Here is a 19,918-nt window from a genome sequence, read left to right on the forward strand (position 1 = left end):
CCGCCAGTCCCGAAAAGAAGAAGACGTTCCCCTTTTTTGTTTTCGATAAAATGACGGTCTCATGTCAACTTCTTTTACGTCAGGTGTTGTCAAACGGACAATTTGGACCATTCTTGTGTTTCGTTTCATTTTATCGTAAGGAAAAAGAATAAGAGGAATTTTAAGGGGCTGTTTGTTGTTAGCTAGGCGGCTAACCGCCCGTTGCCCTAACAACGGCTAGCAAACAAAACCCGCTAGCTTAGCCTAGCCACAAGCTAGCAAAGATGGCGCAGGACGGCCAGCAGCAGCACCGCGGCCGGGAGGGCCGCGAGGAGGACGACCGGGGGCCGGGAGCTCCTCACCGGGCCTTCGTGCTCATGGAGTCGCTGCTGGACAAGCTGAAAATTCTCAACTGTGATCACGAGTTACTGGAAAAACACAACATGAAGCCGCTCAACAGGTGCTAGCATGCTAACTTGAAATTGTTCTTTCGAGTCACTATTTTCTGGCCTTTTCTTTTAATAACATACCAGCAAAAGTGACGTTGTTATTTGTCCTTTTCTAATGTACTCTTTAAAAAAAAATCGTATTTATATTTTCTGCCACGTTTCTCTTGAAGAGCCACCTTGCATTATTTCACTGTAAGCAATCTTTGACAACGTTATCATCAATGTCAACGAAAACTATTTCGAATTATTTTTACCGAATTTTTAATAATTAATAATTATTTTTCAATTATTATTTTGACCGAAAATAAACAAGCAAGTCTTACGAAACAAAAACTAAGCCATCGCGATGAGTTAAAAACAGAGATGATGGAAAATGCATCTATCAAATCAAAGTGTCTACTTTAAGGGATAGCTTGGGGGCCACATGGTAGAAGAGAGAAGAAAAGAAGGAAAGAGTGTGAGGGAACGAGAGAAAGAATAAGAGTCAGGGAAAAAGAAAAAGCGAGAGATGGAAAAAAGTGAGAGAAATCAGAGATATAAGGAGATAAAAGGAAATAAAGTAAAAAAGATAGTGAGAAGGGAGAAAAAGAGAGTGAAAGAGAAAAATAGAGTCAGGTTAAAAGAGAAAAAAATATTGATAAAGGAAAGGGAGAGAGAGAGAAACATCCATTGCAGCCTGATAGATAGATAGATAGATAGATAGATAGATAGATAGATAGATAGATAGATACTTTATTCATCCCCGAAGGGAAATTCACTTTGGTCATCCTTCACAAGGTTTCTCCGTTTTCCTCATGTCAATTTTTGAGTTTTTCCTTGCCCTCATGTAGGTTTAAGATCAGGGGATGGTGTCATAATATATAAAAGTCTGTGGTTTGCAGTAATCTGTGGTCTGTGCAGCCCTTTGAGACTCTTTGTGATTAAGGGCGTCACAAATAAACATGACCTGAAGTTTTTGAGTTTTTCCTTGCCCTCATGTCGGTTTTTGATCAGGGGATGGTGTCATCATAGTCTGTGGTTTGCAATAATCTGTGGTCTGTACAGCCCTTTGAGACCCTTTGTGATTAAGGGCCAAACAAATAAACATGACCTGAAGTTTTTGAGTTTTTCCTTGCCTTCATGTAGGTTTTAGATCAGGGGATGGTGTCATAATAGTTCGTAGTTTGCAGTAATCTGTGGTCTGTGCAGCTCTTTGAGACTATTTGTGATTAAGGGCGTCACGAATAAACATGGCTTGAAGTTTTTGAGTTTTTCCTTGCCCTCGTGTAGGTTTTAAATCAGGGGATGGTGTCATAATAGTCTGTGATAATAGTTTGCAGTCGTCTGTGGTCTGTGCAGCCCTTTGAGACTCCTTGTGATTAACGGCCAAACAAATAAACATGACTTGACTTGAGGTTTTTGAGGTTTCCCTTGCCCTCATGTAGGTTTTAGATCAGGGGATGGTGTCATAATATATAATAGTCTGTGGTTTGCAGTAATCTGTGGTCTGTGCAGCCCTTTGAGACTCTTTGTGATTAAGGGTGTCACAAATAAACATGGCTTGACTTGACTTGAAATAAAGAAGAGAAAGAGAACAAAAGAAAGACAAAGGAAAGAGAAAAAATAATGACAAATACAGTGAAGAGAGGGAGAGTGAAAGAGAAAAATAGAGGCAGAAACAGAAAAGAAAACAAATAAACATGACTTGAAATAAAGAAGAGAAAAAAAGAAAACAAAATAAAGAAGAGAAAGAGAACAAAAGAAAGACAAAGGAAAGAGAAAAAATAATGACAAATACAGTGAAGAGAGGGAGAGTGAAAGAGAAAAATAGAGGCAGAAACAGAAAAGAAAACAAATAAACATGACTTGAAATAAAGAAGACAAAAAAAGAAAACAAAATAAAGAAGAGAAAGAGAACAAAAGAAAAAGGAAAGAGAAAAAATAATGACATACAGTGAAGAGAGGGAGAGTGAAAGAGAAAAATAGAGGCAGAAACAGAAAAGAAAACAAATAAACATGACTTGACATAAAAGAAAGAGAAAAGATAGTCAATAAGCGGAAATAAAGAAGTAGAGATGGAGGAATAGAGACAAAGTAGAAAATGAAAAAGAGAGAGTGCCGATGAGAGATAGAAAAAGAGAGAGATAAATTAAACGGCTCCAGTTCCTTTGTGAGTGGCGCCCGGCTTGGTCACCATCAAGTGGTCATATTTCAAACTGCAGGCGGATTTCTCTCTTGTGCTTCTCTGGGTCCCCTCGGCCCTATTGAGGATAAGCGGTGCAGATAATGGATGGATGGACGGTTATCTGGGTGTTGTTTTTCGGGCCTGAGTTGGCCCGCAGGCCGCATGTTTATCCTTTGGTGTACTACTATTTCTTGATGAGCTGCTTCACCCCAAAAGATTTGTTTTTAAGATCTATATTAATAACTGATAAGTCGATTCTCTTTTTGATATTGAACACCGGAGAATGAGATTGCATAGGATACCAGTTCTTTGTTTTGATGATTACATTTCACTGTTGTTTGTCGTTTTGACAAACCTGAATTGTTTCCATTAAGGCCGCAACAACTCATCGAAGTAATGTTGTAGATTAGAGACTTGCTTACATTTGTTCAAGGGACCTGCTAACATTTGTTAAAAAGACTTGCTTACATTTCGGGAAAGTCTTGGCAGACAAATTGGTATAAACAATCCTCCTTAAGGGAGGACAAGAGAATCTGGCAAAGGCCAAAGTGACCCAAACTTAAAAACAATTCCAAGAAAGTACAAAACCCCTTCACGTGGCGTCTGCCTCACGTGGCACGTACACGTGAAAGGGATGGGCTATATTGTGTACTCATGCTGTGTTGAAACTAGAAAGACCCACTCATATCCGGAGATTCTTTGAGTTTCTTGTTGAGATTGTTGCATCAATAAACGAGAGCTCCCTCTGACGTCGTTGATTCCTGCATTCTCTTTGAACACGTATGAGACGAGTCCTCGATCATCATCTTCCTCGATAGTGATCGATTCAACTCGATTATTAAAAGCGTCTGCAATTAATCAGATAATCGATTCGTTGTTTCACGTGATTTATACAGCCACTAAATACGTTATATCAATGTGAATAAGTGCTGAGATTTGTAGTACCGCTTTAATCCGGCAGAGGGCGCCACATCCGCTTTTATTTTGAAAAAAAATCTTACGCTTTTTAAAATCTTTTTCTTATGCAACATTGCATCGTGACGAACTGAATTAGCATGAAAGTTTCAACTTTGTAGTGTTTGAATCGTTGATCATGAAAGTGAACCATTTTCAAGGGAACAGAAAGTGCTGCAGAAGTACAGAGAAAAAAAGGAAAAATAAAAATAAATACAGTAAAATTCAAATAACGACATGTTCTCTACACAAGGGGCCTTTTTTAAGCATATCATATTTCATTTTTATATTCAGCTGTAGTTTACATCGTTGTCTCTATCAGACGTTGCTGTTCTTTGATTGCCACACCCTTTTTTAAATATAACTTAGTAGATTTGATACAAAGGAGGGCTCAGCAGAGGGATTTTAGAACAGGTTGACATTTCTTATCGGAGATTTGGGTCCTCTCTTGTTCCTGTGAGTTCAAAATCCATTGGTTTTCTCTCCTTATGTTGAGTGTCTACTAAACTATAAATGTATCAATAATCTATAAAAAGAAATATTTGGTTTATGTCTTTCTTTTTTCTAAAGTCTCTTGTGATTTTTTTTTCCTGATCTGGATTTCATTTTTATACAATACAAGCCAAAAGGGGGGTTGCTATTTGTCCAAACAAGTATACAGGAATTATCGCAATATTTGGAGACAAAGTTCTTTATTTTCTGTCAAACATTCTGGAAAGCTTTAGGTACTTGGGTTGTGATGTGGCTGCAGTTGGTGGAATGGAGTGCGAGGTATTGCACACAGTCAATCAAGCAAGCGAGGTTTTGGGTGCTCAGGGGAGAGTGATGAGCAACAAGAGTATGAGTATGGATGTTAAGAGAGTGTGATTGTGCCGACTGTGTTGTATGGTGCAGAAACTTGGAGCAGGACATGAAGTGTTTGAGGAGTATGTTCGGAGTGACAAGATTGGATAGATTGAGAAATGAAACTGTGAGAGACAGAACTGGAGTAGTAGCGGAACTGACCAAGCATGTGGATAAGAGAGTACTCGGTTGGTTTGGACACATGGAGAGGATGGATGAGGAGCGAATGTTGAAGAGGATCTACAGAGAAGGAGTCAATGGAAGGAGACCAAGAGGAAGGCCGCCATTGACGCGGATGGCTGGTGTTATGAGTGCACTGCAGGAAAGAGGTCGAAAAATAATGGAAGCTAGAGCTCTTGTTGGTGATAGGAATGATTGCAGAGGTGTTGTAAAAGGATAGTGGGATGTATAGACATGTTCTAAGGGATGGTCAGGGCACCCGTATGATGCGGCAGGGGTAAACCAGTGAAAGCTGTTGAACAGAAGAGTGTGTTGTGTCACCCTGACCCGAGTGACATGGCCGCTTTCTGGTATCCCGTTTCATCTGGAGGAACGAAAGCATGACCTACTTGCGTGCCGGGGTGCCTAACTTGTTTGGGTTTTTGGGCATTTGGGTTGGCCATGGTCCAAAAAATTTTGTGTGTGTTTTTTTTGCAATTTTTTCCCTTTTTTAATTTTCTTTTTATTTTATTTTCGTTGTTATTGTATGCGTTTGTCTTGCTGTCGGTCACCCCTCTTGAGGGACATGACCAAGGTAGATAGATAGATAGAAACATTCTGGAGTCATTACAAATCAGGTAAAATATTGCTAGTCTTCCATTGTGTTATCATTGAAAAGGGGACCAGAGCGCAGCCAAAACGGCAACCATTATTTATTCATAGTACTTTTAAGTTTTTGTCGGGACAGCCGGATCAAAAAGCCTGGCTTTTCCCGCCTTCCATCTGGATCCCAAGCAAGGAATTTGCAACTTAGTTGCCACAGTGTCACCGAGGAACCCCAAATGACCATTGTTTGGTTCTGTTTTTTGGTCGCAGGCATTACTTCGTGTCCAGCCCTTACCTGGCCGCCAATCCGGGCGAGCAGTTTTTCGTCTTCGCCATCACGGCCGCCTGGCTCATCAACTGCGCCGGCCGGAGTCTGGCGTCGCCTCAGGAAGACGACGAGCCCACCGGCGTCATCGCTAACGTCCTAGCCGAGCTAAGAGCACTCGTAAGCGCCGGGACGAGGCACCTCGTAAAAAAGTACAATATTATCCAGACTATAAGCAGCCATAAAGTAGCCTGCCCCATTTTTCACAACATGAAACGCAATAAGACGACTCATCGCAAAAAAAAACATTTTTGCAAAGTATTAAGGATCGATAATCGAAGTATATAACAGAACAACACTTTAAAATTAAGTTGATTATAAATCTACTTCTAACATTCATTGCATGGATATGACATGGCTGTTTTCAATCTGCCATCAATATGTACCTGGATTTACTCATCTTCCTTCATTCATGCAATGTTTGCTCCAAGCCACTCTTTCCACCATGCTTTTAATGTACGTTTACGTTTTGTAGCGACATCAATTTTGTCAGCTTCTTTTGAATGTTTCTTCTGGGGCTGAGGTTTTGGCTCGATTCCTAACCACTTGTCCATTTTTCTTTTGTTCTCTGACCGTCTACTTTGGAAATGCACAACCTTATAACGCTCGGGAAAGCCCGGAAGCATGAAGGTACTCGATGCGGGCTTCTTATTGGCTGTCGCCCGGACAACCTCGGGGAACACAACTGAATGTTTGGATGAAATAAACAACGTGTCCCCTCTCATTTCAACTCTTGTGTATGTTTTGGGGCAGGGCCAATATACGTCCTGCTCCGAAATATTACACATTTTTTTTTCTATTTCTTTAATTTCGTGGCTAATTTCATGCACTTTTCAGGGTCTTGCTCAATATGAGTATAGATAGTAATTTGTAACTTTAGAATATTTTTCCGGTGTCGGTAATCTGTAAAACAGTATTTATAAGAGAAGGGTTTGGATTTGAAAAATCAAACGAAGTGATAACAGGCACGTCTGGGAACTCTCATTTCAAGTCAAAAACAGTTACTACAAGAGGTTTTATGTTATACTGCAGTACTAGGATGCACGATGAACCAAAATCAAATCGATACTGCAACGTAGTGCGATCGTGTATTTGCAATACACTGCATTTTTTTTCAAGGATTTGTACTTCCATGTTTGTGAGTAATGGAGTCTTTGTCCGTCCAGAATTGAGAGGCAAGTTTTAACGACACCGGCCAATAAAAGCCGGGCAAAGTTTGAAAGCAGTGTGTGCCCGACTGTGATAGGCTGGCGTACGCTGTCAGTCCAACAGGGGGCGTTTTGCACAATTTGCCACCAAAACAAACGGAGACGCGATAGCTCGTGGCCTTAGCGGCTCGCTACATTGAAAATAAATTCATTGATTAAATCGTAGTCGGAGGAAGGAGAGTGAAAAGAATTGGTGATTACTTGCAGGTGCTCTGTGGATTGTTATTGTGTCTGTAAACTAGCATTTCTTGTAAAATCGAAAATCGCATAGAAATTGCAATAAAGGTCTAAAAAAATATTTTATTTTTCCCAAAATCGTTTAGCCCTGTAAGGTATAACAGTACTCGTTAGTCCCCATATTGCTCGCATTCCTTTTTCCGTAACAGCGGGATGAGGTGTTTGACACGCCCCTTTTTTGCCATTTCTAGGGCGTAAAGGTGGACTTCCCGCCGTCCAAGCTCAAGTCCGGCTCCGGCGAGCAAGTCTGCTCCGTCTTGAACGCGCTAGCCGACCAAGCCCTCAAGAGACGGGGATTCGCTTTCAAAAGGTACTCAAATTCCACTTCCTATGTGGCATGTGATGCCCACAAGGGGCAGTGTCAATGTAAAGTAGTCTTAAACGTAATTGCTCAAAGGTGTGTATTTCTAATCAGCTGAATGGTCCTTCTGAATGGCTTCTCCTAGTTTTCTTGTCTTTGTTTCACACCACCCCCACGGCTGTCCAGGGGGGGTGGTCGTTTTTCCTTCTTTGTCTCAGTACTTTTCCACCCCGTTGTGACTTCAATAAAACAGAGGAAAAAGGGGGGGATGGTCAGAAAGAGATGGGCCGGCGAGCTGATCTGACCTTCTTTTCTCTTAGCCTGAATTTTCTTCTACGATTAGTCAAGATTTTTTAAGCTTTCCCACACGTAAGTGGTCGTTTAGACCCGACAATCAAACACACAAACTGTCCTCAGTATGTTCTTGGCAGAGGAGAAGGAATAGTTTGTTTCCTGTGTTATTCCATTTCCAGGTTTGGTCTTTGTTTCTTATTTCGCCATTTGAGTTGCCTTGTGCCCACTTGTTTGTTTGGTATTCGGGTCCTGATTTTGTTCATAAACACCGTCCTTGTTTTGAGCACTCCTGCCTCCCCCACATGGGTCCATCATCCACGACCAAAACTTAACACATAGGACATACCAAAAGAATGCTCGTCAATAGACCAAAAATGTGTTTCTAGCTTTTAAAATTGTTTAGCAAACAGTTTCTTAAATAAATGTTTCAGGAAAAAAATCCTGAATCAAAATGGCTTTTTGTGAAAAGGTGCATTTCAAGCATAACTTTAACCCGGGGTTTTTTTTTTTTTTGCATTAGTGATATCTCTATTCTCAAAAGGCTTTCCATAAACATAAAGTAACTTTATAACGCCCAATGTTTCCGGTGACACGATCTCACAAAACGTCATCCCTCTCTGTACCGATGATGACAAAGGGACCTTGTCACCTTTTTTAAAAAGGAAAAAGCTTTGAAGGCGTAACTGTCTTCACTTCTCGCTTTTCTTACCACACTGCTTCACTGAACCTACTCGGTATATGGGCCTGCCTACACACTCTCAATCACCGGATAGAGGAAGCAACACAAGGAAGTGAGGGCTCCTCGATGTGTGGACAAAGATCTGGTCAAAGCCATTCCTGCCATCTCGTGATGATTTATCATACTCAAATCATTCCCAGAGGCTTGATACTTACTAATCAGCAGTACCAAAGCCTTTAGAACAGTTTTTTCAAATATGTCTGCATTTTGGCACTCAGGGATAATGGTTTTGAAGATCAGTTCTATACGTTATGGCACTAAAATGACTTAAGATTTTAAAAGCCTTGTCCAAATGTGGGAAAAGCCACTTAAGAATGATGACTTCGCGGCTGTCGATTTCAGACCAAACTACCCTAACGAGAGCGCAGAAGAAGACTCGCTGATGGAGGAGGCGGAGCAACTGACCCTCAGCGATAACGAGCGCAATCTCGTACGTCCTCTTTTTTTTTTTTAAACTCCTCCCACTTTGAGCTTGAAGGATTTTATACATTTGACTATAAAGGATTTTGTACGATCAAAAACAAATGACATTTAATGCAAAAGATATTCACTGGCTGGGCTTTGGGGCGGGTCAATGCAACCTAGTGAAGAACGATGTTCACAGAAACAGCGGGAACTGGGACGAAGGGCCGATATGATCATCAGCACTTCCTCGACGCAAGAGGGGCCCTGGTGACGCAGAGACGCCCACGTGGGGATTCCCTGGCACGCCCATGGGAGGAGCCGGCACACCAGCTTGCGGAAAAACCTTGGGCGGAGGAAAAAAAGGCAAAAGATCGAGAGAGAAGTCTTGACAGAGAGTCTAGCGCAGGGGTGTCAAACTCATTTTAACTCGGGGGCCACACGATAGAACAAACATTCTGTCGGGGGCCGGACTAGTAAATTAAAGAGAAAGAAATAAAAGAAAGTGGGAAGGAAAAGGAGAGAGGGCGGGACAAAGAAAGAAAAAGGGAGAGAGGGAGAGAGCGTGAGAAACAAAAGATAAAAAGTCGTGATAGAAGGGGAAAAGAAAGGGAGAGGAAAAAAGAAATCCAAAGAGAAATAGAAAGACAGAAGGATAGAAAAAAGAAAAAGCGCAAAGGGTATGAAGAGAGAAAGAGAAAAGAGACAAAGTGCAACAAAGGAAGAGAAAAAAAGAGACACAGAGAGTGAAAGAGACAGAGACAGAGCGGGAGAAAAGGGGTGGAAGAGAGAGAGAGAGAGAGAGAGAGAGAGAGAGAGAGAGAAATAAATACAAGTACAGTGTCTTTGTGAGAGGCATCTGGCCTTGGCAACATCAAGTTGACATATTTCAACCTGCAGCTTGTTTTTCTCTTGCACTTCTCTGAGCGTTGTCTCGCGGGCCGGATTCAATCCCTTAGCGGGCCTCATTTGGCCCGTGGGCCGCCTGTTTGACACCTGTGCTCTAGCGACACTAATTCGGCCGTATATTCGATGGAGTTCACTTATCTAAATTATTTAAGAAATGAAATCTGCCCCCGTGTGGAAATGCCGGTCTCTTGTTCATTTTTCCATCAAGAAATGAGCGCGCATTGTTAGGAGAATGTAGGTTGTGTTTGGTAAATTGAGTCAGATAAGTCATTGGAACAATTTGGTAAACGCTACATTTTGATATTGAAATTCCTACCAAGCTCCTTCCTCACGCCTTCGCCTCTCTTCAGGAGGAAGACGAAGAAGACGAGGAGAACCTGGTGGACCTGGAGGCGCTGGCCTTGAAAAGCAGGCCTCAGGTGAGCAGGCCTTTAGCACCGGGCAGTGCACTCGAGTCTTATTCCATGCCGTTCCTTTAGGAAGCCACGGCCAAACCCGACGAGATCTTAAGTTCCACGGTGGACGTGGCCCAGTGGAACCTGGAGGTGGAACGGGTCCTGCCCCTTCTCAAGGTCACCATCAGGACCGACAACAAGGTCAGGAACATTTGACCGCTCGCCCCGGTTCTAATCCCGTTGCTCACCATGTTCCCTAACGTGTTCCTCAATGTCAATGGAAATGTCGCCCCCCCGCAGGACTGGAGGGTCCACGTGGACCAGATGCACCAGCACCAGGACGCCATCAAGTCTTCGCTGCAGCAGGCCAAGGTGGCGCCGCGGCTCGGCCCCACCGCGGGGTCGGACCTCCTTGACGAAAATCTATTGGTCCTCAGGGCTATTTGGACAAATTGGACGAGGACGTCAGCAGGACGCTGGAGAAAGTGTCCAGTCGAGAGAAGTACCTGAACAAGCAACTAGAGGGCGTCCTCGGCGAGCATCGGGTCGCCAGGGCCAAGCTGGATGAGGTTAAGCCACGCCCGCCGCCATTCATAACAGTAATATAGTAATAAGGGAGTCATAACATAGTATTAATGTTGTCATAAAATGGTGATAACATTAATATGTGTAGTAGTAATCATGTAGAATAGAAATAACAGTAAAAGTGGTAATAACTTAAAATAACAAAGTAATAACGCAGTAGTAACAATGTATTAATAAGTGATAATGTATTAATAAAATAGTGATTACATAGTAATAACGTAGTAATAATGTAGTAACAGACGCTGCCCTACTTCGAATAGAATTGAATAGAATCTACCTTTACTGTCATTGTTACAACATGGGTTGAATATATTGTATATTGGCACTCCAGGTCCACATTTTACAGTGAGGATAAAGAAAACAAAGAGATAAAAGGAACAAAGATGTTTGTACAGTCCTTGTTGCATAGGCTTTGTTTTCCTCCGGAGGGGGTTGTATGGGGGGGTGAGGGACAGACAGAGAGTGCCGGATCCACTTACGAAGGAGTTAGATTCCGGACTATCGTTTGTAAGTTGAATTTGTTCGTAAGTTGCTTCGGTGCCACATTTTGTGTGTTTAAGGTTAATATAAGTATGTTTAAGGCTTGTATAAGTCACCTGTATCGTTTTGGACTAAAAATAAAAATTATATAAGAGAATATGCTCTATCAAGATAAATAAAGTGAAGTTTAACTTACTTTTGGAAGATGGGCTTCAAGAGTTCGGCGATTTTCTCTGTGGTAGAAAGTGACCGAAAAAAAGCGATCCAACCATTTTCTCAACCGTATCAAGCTTTCTTATTCCACTTCTGTTTCAAAAGAAACAGCTCGCCTCTTCTTTACACAAAAAATATTGAACGGATGCTTGAGATAATAAACAATAAAAATGCTTTTGGCGCACAGGAGATACAGTAAAGTATGTTTACACACGAACCAAGAAGAGGAAGTCGGATTTTTTCTTCGGGGTGGATGCCGGGTGACCTCTCACAGCGCCACACGCCGGTAGTGGCGGAAAGAGGCACTACAGTACTGTCCTGTACTCGGAAAAACTTTTTCGACATCCCGAAAAAAATCGTGAGTCGGACGGTCGTAAGTAGGGGAGCGTCTGTAGTGATAACGTAGTAACAGAAATAAAATAATGTAGTAATTAACAGTTATAACAGAGTAATAAGCTAGTATTAAGAGTGATGGCATAGTAACAGTGATAATGAAGTCATAAAATTGTAACGACACTAATAACAATGTCGTAATCACATGTTGAAATAAGAATAATAGTGATAACAAAGTATTAGGGTAGTAATAAATGAGTAATAACTCTGCTAACATCTTAATAACGTAGTAATAATGTATTAACATACAAATGAGTATTATAGGCAGGTTTTTGTTCTCGGTATCGGCCATGTTGGGTATCGGTACTCAGCGACTCGACATTGTTGTGATTGGCAGATCCAGGGGCGCTACCAGCAAGCTAGCGGGGGCGTGGCCCACAGGACCAGAATCCTAGCGGAGGTCAGTGAACGCCACCTTGACCGTAAAAGGGAAATCTCTGGCCGCATCGATGGTCGAGCGGTGGAAAACCTAGCCAAAAACGTCCTTTTCGGGATTTAATGTCACTAATAGTAGAGTGGACCCCCACGATAGGATTATCAATATGATGGTTCCCCTTGCCCGTCTGCTATTGGTCGACGTATCTGGTAGGTTGGTCGTTTTGGTTGTAATATTTCTCAGAATTCACTGTGTGAATATAATTTGTTTTTATATTTAGGAATATAAAAACAATCCTTCACACACACACACATGAAGTAACGTTTCAATAATCAGTCTAATTGCATCTCTTCTTGTACGTTTATCAGTCTTGTACTCTTTTATTTTGAAGTCGCATTTTCGGTTATTTTTCTGTTTCCTGTGAGAATAAAGTTAGCTTCTCACACGGGAGCGGTCAGTGCGGCTGAGGTCCTGGCCCGCTTGGGATTTTATTTACCTTGATGCTTGTTTTTATTTGAATAGTTTTGCCAACATAGAGTTTATATAAGTTTTAACTTTAACAGTATCAAATGCTGGTCTGCTATTGGTTTACAACATTTCCATCTTGCCCCTCAAAACATAGTAATAACAATTTAGTAATAACGGTAATAATGTAATGGCATAGTAAAATTGATATTATACGACCAACAGTGACTCTAACTATATATATATATATATATATATATATATATATATATTTATAAATAAAACACAATGGTGACAGGAATAAGGTAGTAATACGATTGTATTACCATAGCAATAACCGTGTGAACATAGTGATAAGGTATTAATAAAATACAAAGTGTTTTCATTGGTAAAATAGTATTAACCGTGTTTATAACATGGTAACGATAAGTGATAAAAACGATAAAATACAGTTAATAGGGTGATGATATAGTAATAACATTGATAACAAACTGACGTAGTAATAACGGGCATGTGTCACAATTGAGTAAGAGCAATGATGTTATTTCATAGTTTTATAGTAGTAATATTGTAGTAATGATGTAACAGATGAATTTAATTGTCATTTTCATTGATATAAGTATGAAAAATGTAATATTGTAGTAATAACTAGCATAATGAAGATGTATACTATTTTATACACTGTTTTATCTAACTAAAGTCAAATATACTGGTCCTAAATCTGACTTCAGCGTTGGAGTGCGAACTTTGGCAGAAGGGTGTCGTAAACCGCGCTTTGCGTTGCAATGTGCCTTTTGTTCCATTCTGTGTAGATAACAATGACTTATTACCTCGCCTGGGGGGTTGGACTGGGTGTCATGCCCCATTCTGTCCGGAGTGTCTTGTCCCATTCTTCAAAGGAGGATTGGGAAGTCTGCCTCGGCAACAGTGTGGACCAATCGGCAGCAGCTTGGTCATGGGGCGTGAACATTTCATCGCCATGTGTTATAACATGGGAAAACCCTGCAGCCCCCGGGTCTTCTCCACACGATTGTAATTTGGCACGGCAGAAAGACCCGATTTGTTCAACTCTTTGATTAGGCTAAATAAATTGATACGTGGACTATACTCGTCGCTCGGCTGATTACATTTCTCTGACTTGCTCCAACTGTAAGGGTTTAGAAAGACACATGAAGTGTCTCGGGAGTCAAATTTCAGTACCATTGTAAAAGGATGCAGTAATAAAAGTGTTATTAATGAAATCCATCTCAAATTTCCAGTTTGTAGAACATTTTCATCTTGTGATCCTTTCAGCTGAGCCAAGACTTGGAGAAGGTGAAACAGGAGATGGAGGAGCGAGGGAGCAGCATGTCTGACGGAGGTGGCTTCCTATTTTTCTGGATAGCATCACATGCTAACCACGCTAACACCCTTTTTTTTTCGTGTAGCGGCGCTGGTCCGAATCAAGCAGAGCGCCGCCCGTCTGAAGCAGGAAGTGGCGCTCATGGACGTACGTGCCGGCGTGGTAGCGCACATGCTAATGCACGCTAAACTCAAGCAAAAATCCCACTTGCAACACCACGTCTGACCACCGGGGGGCTCCACTTGCAAAGACTGCCGCGTTGTGGACGATTGCGTTTACGGGTTTCTAAGACGGGAGACCCTGTGGGAGATAAACTACCAAGGGAAAGATAGGTTGTGTATGGATATAACGGAAATAAATGACATTTTATGTATCCGTTTAGTCAGTTCACGAGTTTGGGTTCGTGTTGGAGCTAAAGTTAGCGTTTTGCTAGAAATCCATAACTCTACCGGTAGCCTAAGATGCCTGTATTACTGTAACATTCGGACTATAAGCCCAGTACATTTTGAAAAGGAAAAACGTTTTGTATCCACATAAGCCGCACCCGACTATAAGCCTCATGCGCTCGCATTGAAACATGATATATATACAAAGTGTTTTAATTATATACGGTAGCTTTAACCATACTCTTTGACATGTGATTTCAAATATCTCATCTCATTAGCTGTACCGCTTATCCTTATTAGGGTCGCGGGGGGGGGCTAGAGCCCATCCCAGCCATCTCCTGGCAGTGGGCACCCTGAACTGGTTGACAGCCAATTGCAGGGCACACGTGGACAGACAACTCAATCGCTCAGTCACACCTAGGGACAGTTTGGACCGGCCAATTATATACTCCGAGAAATATCACCATGAGTCTGAAACCAGATACCCGAAAACTAAAGCTGGCGTGTCGTGGAGTTGTGAAGTCAGAGCTTATCGACAGAATGAGGACACATTTGTTTGGACAGGAAATTCCAGGCTTGTTTCTCCCGAGTTTAAACGTCAGCGAAGCAATAACACTCGGCTCGGTTTGGAACAGCTTGCGAAGCTGACGGGAACTTGGCTGGGTCACGGCGACTTTTGATGAGAAACATTGGCTGAGATGGGTAATGTTGGAGAGTCGAAAAGGGACGCACCGACTTCGGGAAAAAACAACAACTGATATTCCTGAACAAAGGTTATTAGAGCTGACGTCTCAGAGAGGAAGAACCAGAACGCAGACGAATATTAATAAACGACGTCTCTCAGTCAAACTTCTCTGCTTTTGTGTATATTTTTGGGGCGAGGCCAGTTTCGGTCGGCGTAACTCACCATGACGTCCCCTGGCCGTCTTCAACTTCATGAAAATGGCTCGGTCAGGGACAATCCATAAAATCCAACTGAGTATAATATTGACTCCAAAACACACAATAATGCCCACAGATTAAAAAAAAATCCGCCTAAATGCATTTCTGCTCCATTGGAAGGTTGCTTCTTGAAATTTGTTTCGCCACATTATTTCCCATGACCCAATATGGTAGTTTGCCTCCCCCCCTTTCGATGGACACCTTTCCATGATAAGGGTCTGGTCATGCTAGTTTTATTCAAGTTACATTCATTTTCCTCAACACATATTCCACGTGTCTCTCTCTTACCTCTGCTGCTCTGGCGCCCCTGGTGGCTGTTAGAAAAAATGCACAAGTTAGCCCCGTCATTAAATAAGCCGCAGGGTTGAAAGCTTGGGAAAAATGTCGCGGCTTGTAATTCGAAATTGGAGTTGTGGGTTCAATCCCCAGCCAAGGCAGTACAAAATCAGGGACTGGGGTTTTGTTAGTGCAACCAAAACCCCAACCTTAGAATTTGTTCTACCCTGACTAAACTCGAACCCGCAACCCAATGAGTGTCATACAGCCATTGTATAGGAGGCGAAAACAAAGCGGCTTGCGCCATTTTGTGTAGCGCCCATTAAAAGAATTATTTTTGTTGATTAAAATAGCTTTAACTCTGTGTGTCAATGGTCCCATCCATTTTTACCATTCTGCCTTAACAATCCGCGCGCAGCTTCAATACAACACACTTGATTAGGAACAAGCTCAATATTTGATATGACCCATTTTTGTCGTATCTTGAAACTCCATTTTAGGTTCTTCAGAGAAAAGTGGAAAAACAGTTTTTGAGGAATAGAAAGATGAATGAGGCTTGGTAAACCCTTTTCATCGCCAAATTCAAGCACTCTCAAGGCCACTTTTTCAAATTTTCCATTCGGCTTTTGGGCTTTAACGACTAAAAGGTGCCATCTTGCTGCTAGCACATACTTTGCTCTCGTTTGAGATCTTCTCATCTATGATACTTGTGTCAATGGGCTGCTCTAAACTGACATAAATTCTACCTTCTTTTGCTCTTTCCTTTTCTCTTCTTTCCCTTTCTCTCTTCCTTCCATTCTTTCTCTCCTCTCTTTGCATTTCTTTCTTTCTCCTTTCCCCCTCTCACTATTTCTCTTTTTATCTCTCGTTTCTCACTCTATCTTTCTGTCCCACTTTCCCTCTTCTGTTTCTATATTTCTTTGAATTTCTTTCCTTCTTTCCCCCTCTCACTTTCTCTTTTAATCTCGTTTCTCACTCTCTCTACCCATCTCTTTTTCCCTTTCTCTGTCCCACCTTCTCTTTTTCTGTCTCTTACTTTCCCCTTCTCTCTCCCTTTTCTTTCTATCTCTTTGAATTTATTTCTCTCCTTCATTCCCTCTTACGATTTCTCTTTCTCTCCTTCTTTCCCACTCTCTCACTTTCTCTTTTTATCTCTTGTTTCTCACTCTTTTTCCCTTTCTCTCTACCACCTTCTCTCTTTTTCTCTCTTGCTTTCCCCTTCGCTCTTTCTCTCCTCTGTTTCTATATCTCTTTGAATTTCTTTCTTTCTCTCTCCTTCTTCCCCCCCTCTCACTATTTATCTCTTTTGTTTCTCACGCTCTCTCTCTCTTTCTGTCCCACCCTTTTGTTGTGGATTAACTAAGCTGACAGTAGCGCATTGTGTAAAGAAATCTGGCAGGAGTCAGGAGATAAGTCACAAGATGTTGACTGAGCAAGTCAGGGCTGGAAAAAACATTTTCCATTAGGAGAAAATCATCACGAGATCTTTTCGAACACAGTTTATTTTGAACGTGGCTTGAGCGAATGAACGGATGCCATAAAGTATGTTCCCTTTTTGCCATATCTTGTCTCTGCGTATATTTTGGGGCAACGCCCAACGATGTCCGCTCTCCTTTTTCCCTCCCTCTCTTTCTCTTATTTCTTGATCTCTCTTTTTCTTTCTCTTGAATCTACTCGTGCGGCCCCCGACAGAATGTTTGTTCTATCGTGTGGCCCTCGAGTTCAAATGACTTTGACACCCCTGCTACATCCATAGACTTTTTGTTCTTTTTTTCCCCTTTCATTCTCTTCTCCGTTTTTCTTTCATTCATTTTTCTTTTCCCTTTTGTCCTTTCTTTTTATTCCCTTTTTTGCTTTTCCATTTCCTGAGTTGCATTGGTTCCCTGTTTTCTTTTCCAACACCGGCACCTGATACTATTGAACGAAGGGTATAAAAAAGCTGATGTCTCCGAGAGACTAATGAGAAAACAGCGTTTTCTCAACTCTTGTAAGGAAATAAATGGGTTTCTCCCTTTCTGAGATATCTTTTGCGTATATTTTGGAGCCACGCCCAAAGACGGCCTCTCCGAAATCTTCAGGTTGGCAAATGAGAAGAATGCTGGTTAGGGCCATCTGAGCCTAGAGTTTGGACTAAGGCAGGGGTGTCAAACTCATTTAAACTCGGGGGCCACACGATAGAACAAACATTCTCTCGGGGGCCGCTCTAGTAGATTAAAGAGATGAAGAAATAAGAGAAAGGGAGGGAAAAGGAGAGAGGGTGGAACAAAGAAAGAGAGAGCGCATGAGAAACAAGAGATAAAAAGTTGTGAGAGAGAGGGAAAAGAAAGGGAGTGGAAGAAAGAAATCCAAAGAGAAATAGAAAGACGGAAGGAGAGAAAGGAGAAAAGAAAGCGTGAAGCATAGGAAGAGAGAAAGAGAAACGGAAAAAAGGAAGTCGGGACAAAATAAGTTAAAAAGACACAGAGAGAGAAAGAGACAAAGAGCAACAAAGGAAGAGAAAAAGAAAGACAGAGAGTGAAAGAGACGGCGTGGGAGAAAAGGGGTGGAAAAGAGAGAGAGAGAGAGAGAAATAAATACAAGTACAGTGTCTTTGTGAGAGGCACCTGGCATCGGCAACATCAAGTTGACACATTTTAACCTTCAGCTTGTTTTTCTCTTGCGCTTCTCTGAGTGTTGTATCGCAGGCCGGATTCAATCCCTTGGCAGGCCTGATGTGGCCCGCAGGCCACCTCTTTGACACCTGTGGACCAAGGGATCGTTTGATCCCTCTCTGGCTGTCCAAGGGGGAACGGAACTCCCCGGCTCCCCCTAGTGGTCAAAAAACTTAGAGGAGCCGCTTCTCGAAAAAAGAGCTGGAATTCGACAGTAGGGGGCAGTAACGCTTCACATGACATCATGCGATAAGGACCGGAGCTACCCTCAGCGTCATTTTCAAGCAGATTTGTTTCGTTTTTCTATCGAGTCGGGCTCGACAGAAATAATATCCTGCCCTTGAAAACACAACAAATTCAAGCATTTTCAAGGATTTCAAGCTTACGTTATTTTGAGAAATCTCCAGAAGCGAAAATCCAGACGGAGACGGGATCACGGAACGAAAAGTGCTTTTATTAATGGATGATCGGGAATGATTCTCGAGCGCCGTTTTCAAAGCTAACACGCGGATGGAAAAAGGCGAAACGAGCGCCGCTAAAGCCACGTTAGCAAAAGCAAAGTACAGACTTCCTGTCTTAACGGTAAGGAATACGAGAGCAACTATCGCTAACATTCGCAATTTCTCATCCGTTCTCACAAATTCGGCTTCGACTAAAAAGCCTGGATCTTCCCGAAATCATCCGATTAGACGCCAAAATCTCAAAGACTTTGGAGTCAGACGAAGATCCGCTTCTTTAAAGGGACCGTGTGTAACCTTTGATCACTAGATTCATGAAAATGAGCGCTACCTAGCACAAGGGAGAATACGATCTACACTGTTTGCCTGAGATTTTTTATCAAGAAAGAAAAGGAAAAGGGGAAAAAAATATGAAAACAGATAAAGGCAAAAATTAAGAATATATAAAAAAAGAAAGGGAAAGGAAAGGGAAAAAAGAACGAAAAGATGAATAAATAAAAAGGAAAAATAGAATGAAAAAACGAGGGGGAAAAAGTAAGAAAAAAAATAGGGAACCCATGCAATTAAGGAAAAGGAAAAAGCAAAAAAGGGAAAAAGGGAAAAGAAAAATGAATGAAAAGAAGAAAAACTGAGAAAAAAAATGAAAGGGATAAAAGAACAAAAAGAGATGAATTAATAAAAAGAAACAATAGAATGAAAAAAGGAGGAGAAAAAAGTAAGAAAAGAAAACAGGGAACCAATGCAACTCAGGAAATGGAAAAGCAAAAAAGGGAATAAAAAGAAAGGACAAAAGGGAAAAGAAAAATGAATGAAAGAAAAACGGAGAAGAGAATGAAAGGGGAAAAAAAGAACAAAAATATGAATAAATAGAAACAATATGAAAAAACGAGGAGAAAAAATGAAGAAATGGAATAGGGAAACAATGCAACTGAGAGAAAAAAGGAAAAAGCAAAAAAGGGGAAAAAAGAAAAGACAAAGGGAAAAGAAAAATGAATGAAAGGAAGGAAAACAGAATAAAGAAAAAAGGAAAAGAAATAAAGCAACGAGGAAAAAGGAAATAGAAAAAAAAACGGATAAAAAGGAAAAATAAAAGAATGAGGGAATAAAGAGAAAACAGGAGAAAAAAAATAGAAAAGCTAATTCATTCATTTGAAGTTTTTCAAACCACTAAGAGGCAAAAACAATTACACACTGCCCCTTTACTCATCCGTCCAATACTTACAAGATGTGCTCCATCCCACACTTTCTCAAACTTTCCAATTCTTCTCACTGCATATTTAGTCACGAATATCAGATTCGCGTAGCGCTCGACAATCCCCTTTTTGACATTCAAGATCTACAAAAAGGCATCCTTTCTTATCACCTCACTTTACCATCAAACCTAAAT

At 41.4% G+C, this 19,918-nt stretch overlaps 1 protein-coding gene across 2 annotated transcripts; it reads left to right on the forward strand.

The window, feature by feature from the left end:
* The first annotated feature begins 7 nt into the window (after nucleotides 1–7).
* Nucleotides 8–14,191, forward strand: ift57 (intraflagellar transport 57 homolog (Chlamydomonas)). Of its 2 annotated transcripts, XM_088350553.1 has the most exons (11): nucleotides 9–439; nucleotides 5,425–5,599; nucleotides 7,116–7,234; nucleotides 8,601–8,688; nucleotides 9,920–9,988; nucleotides 10,049–10,165; nucleotides 10,265–10,336; nucleotides 10,402–10,533; nucleotides 11,973–12,035; nucleotides 13,770–13,836; nucleotides 13,904–14,191. In XM_088350553.1, exons 1-11 carry the CDS (start codon nucleotides 264–266, stop codon nucleotides 14,041–14,043), a joined length of 1,218 nt encoding a protein of 405 aa, XP_088206679.1. In that variant the 5' UTR covers nucleotides 9–263; the 3' UTR covers nucleotides 14,044–14,191. The 2 variants fall into 2 exon arrangements, with proteins under 2 accessions (XP_088206688.1, XP_088206679.1); XM_088350562.1 differs by lacking the exon at nucleotides 11,973–12,035 and having other exon boundaries at nucleotides 8–439.
* The last annotated feature ends 5,727 nt before the right edge of the window (nucleotides 14,192–19,918 follow it).

Source organism: Urocampus carinirostris, chromosome 1, assembly GCF_059441175.1.
Source record: "Urocampus carinirostris isolate Australia breed hairy pipefish chromosome 1, RoL_Ucar_1.0, whole genome shotgun sequence".
Classification (NCBI taxonomy): domain Eukaryota; kingdom Metazoa; phylum Chordata; class Actinopteri; order Syngnathiformes; family Syngnathidae; genus Urocampus; species Urocampus carinirostris.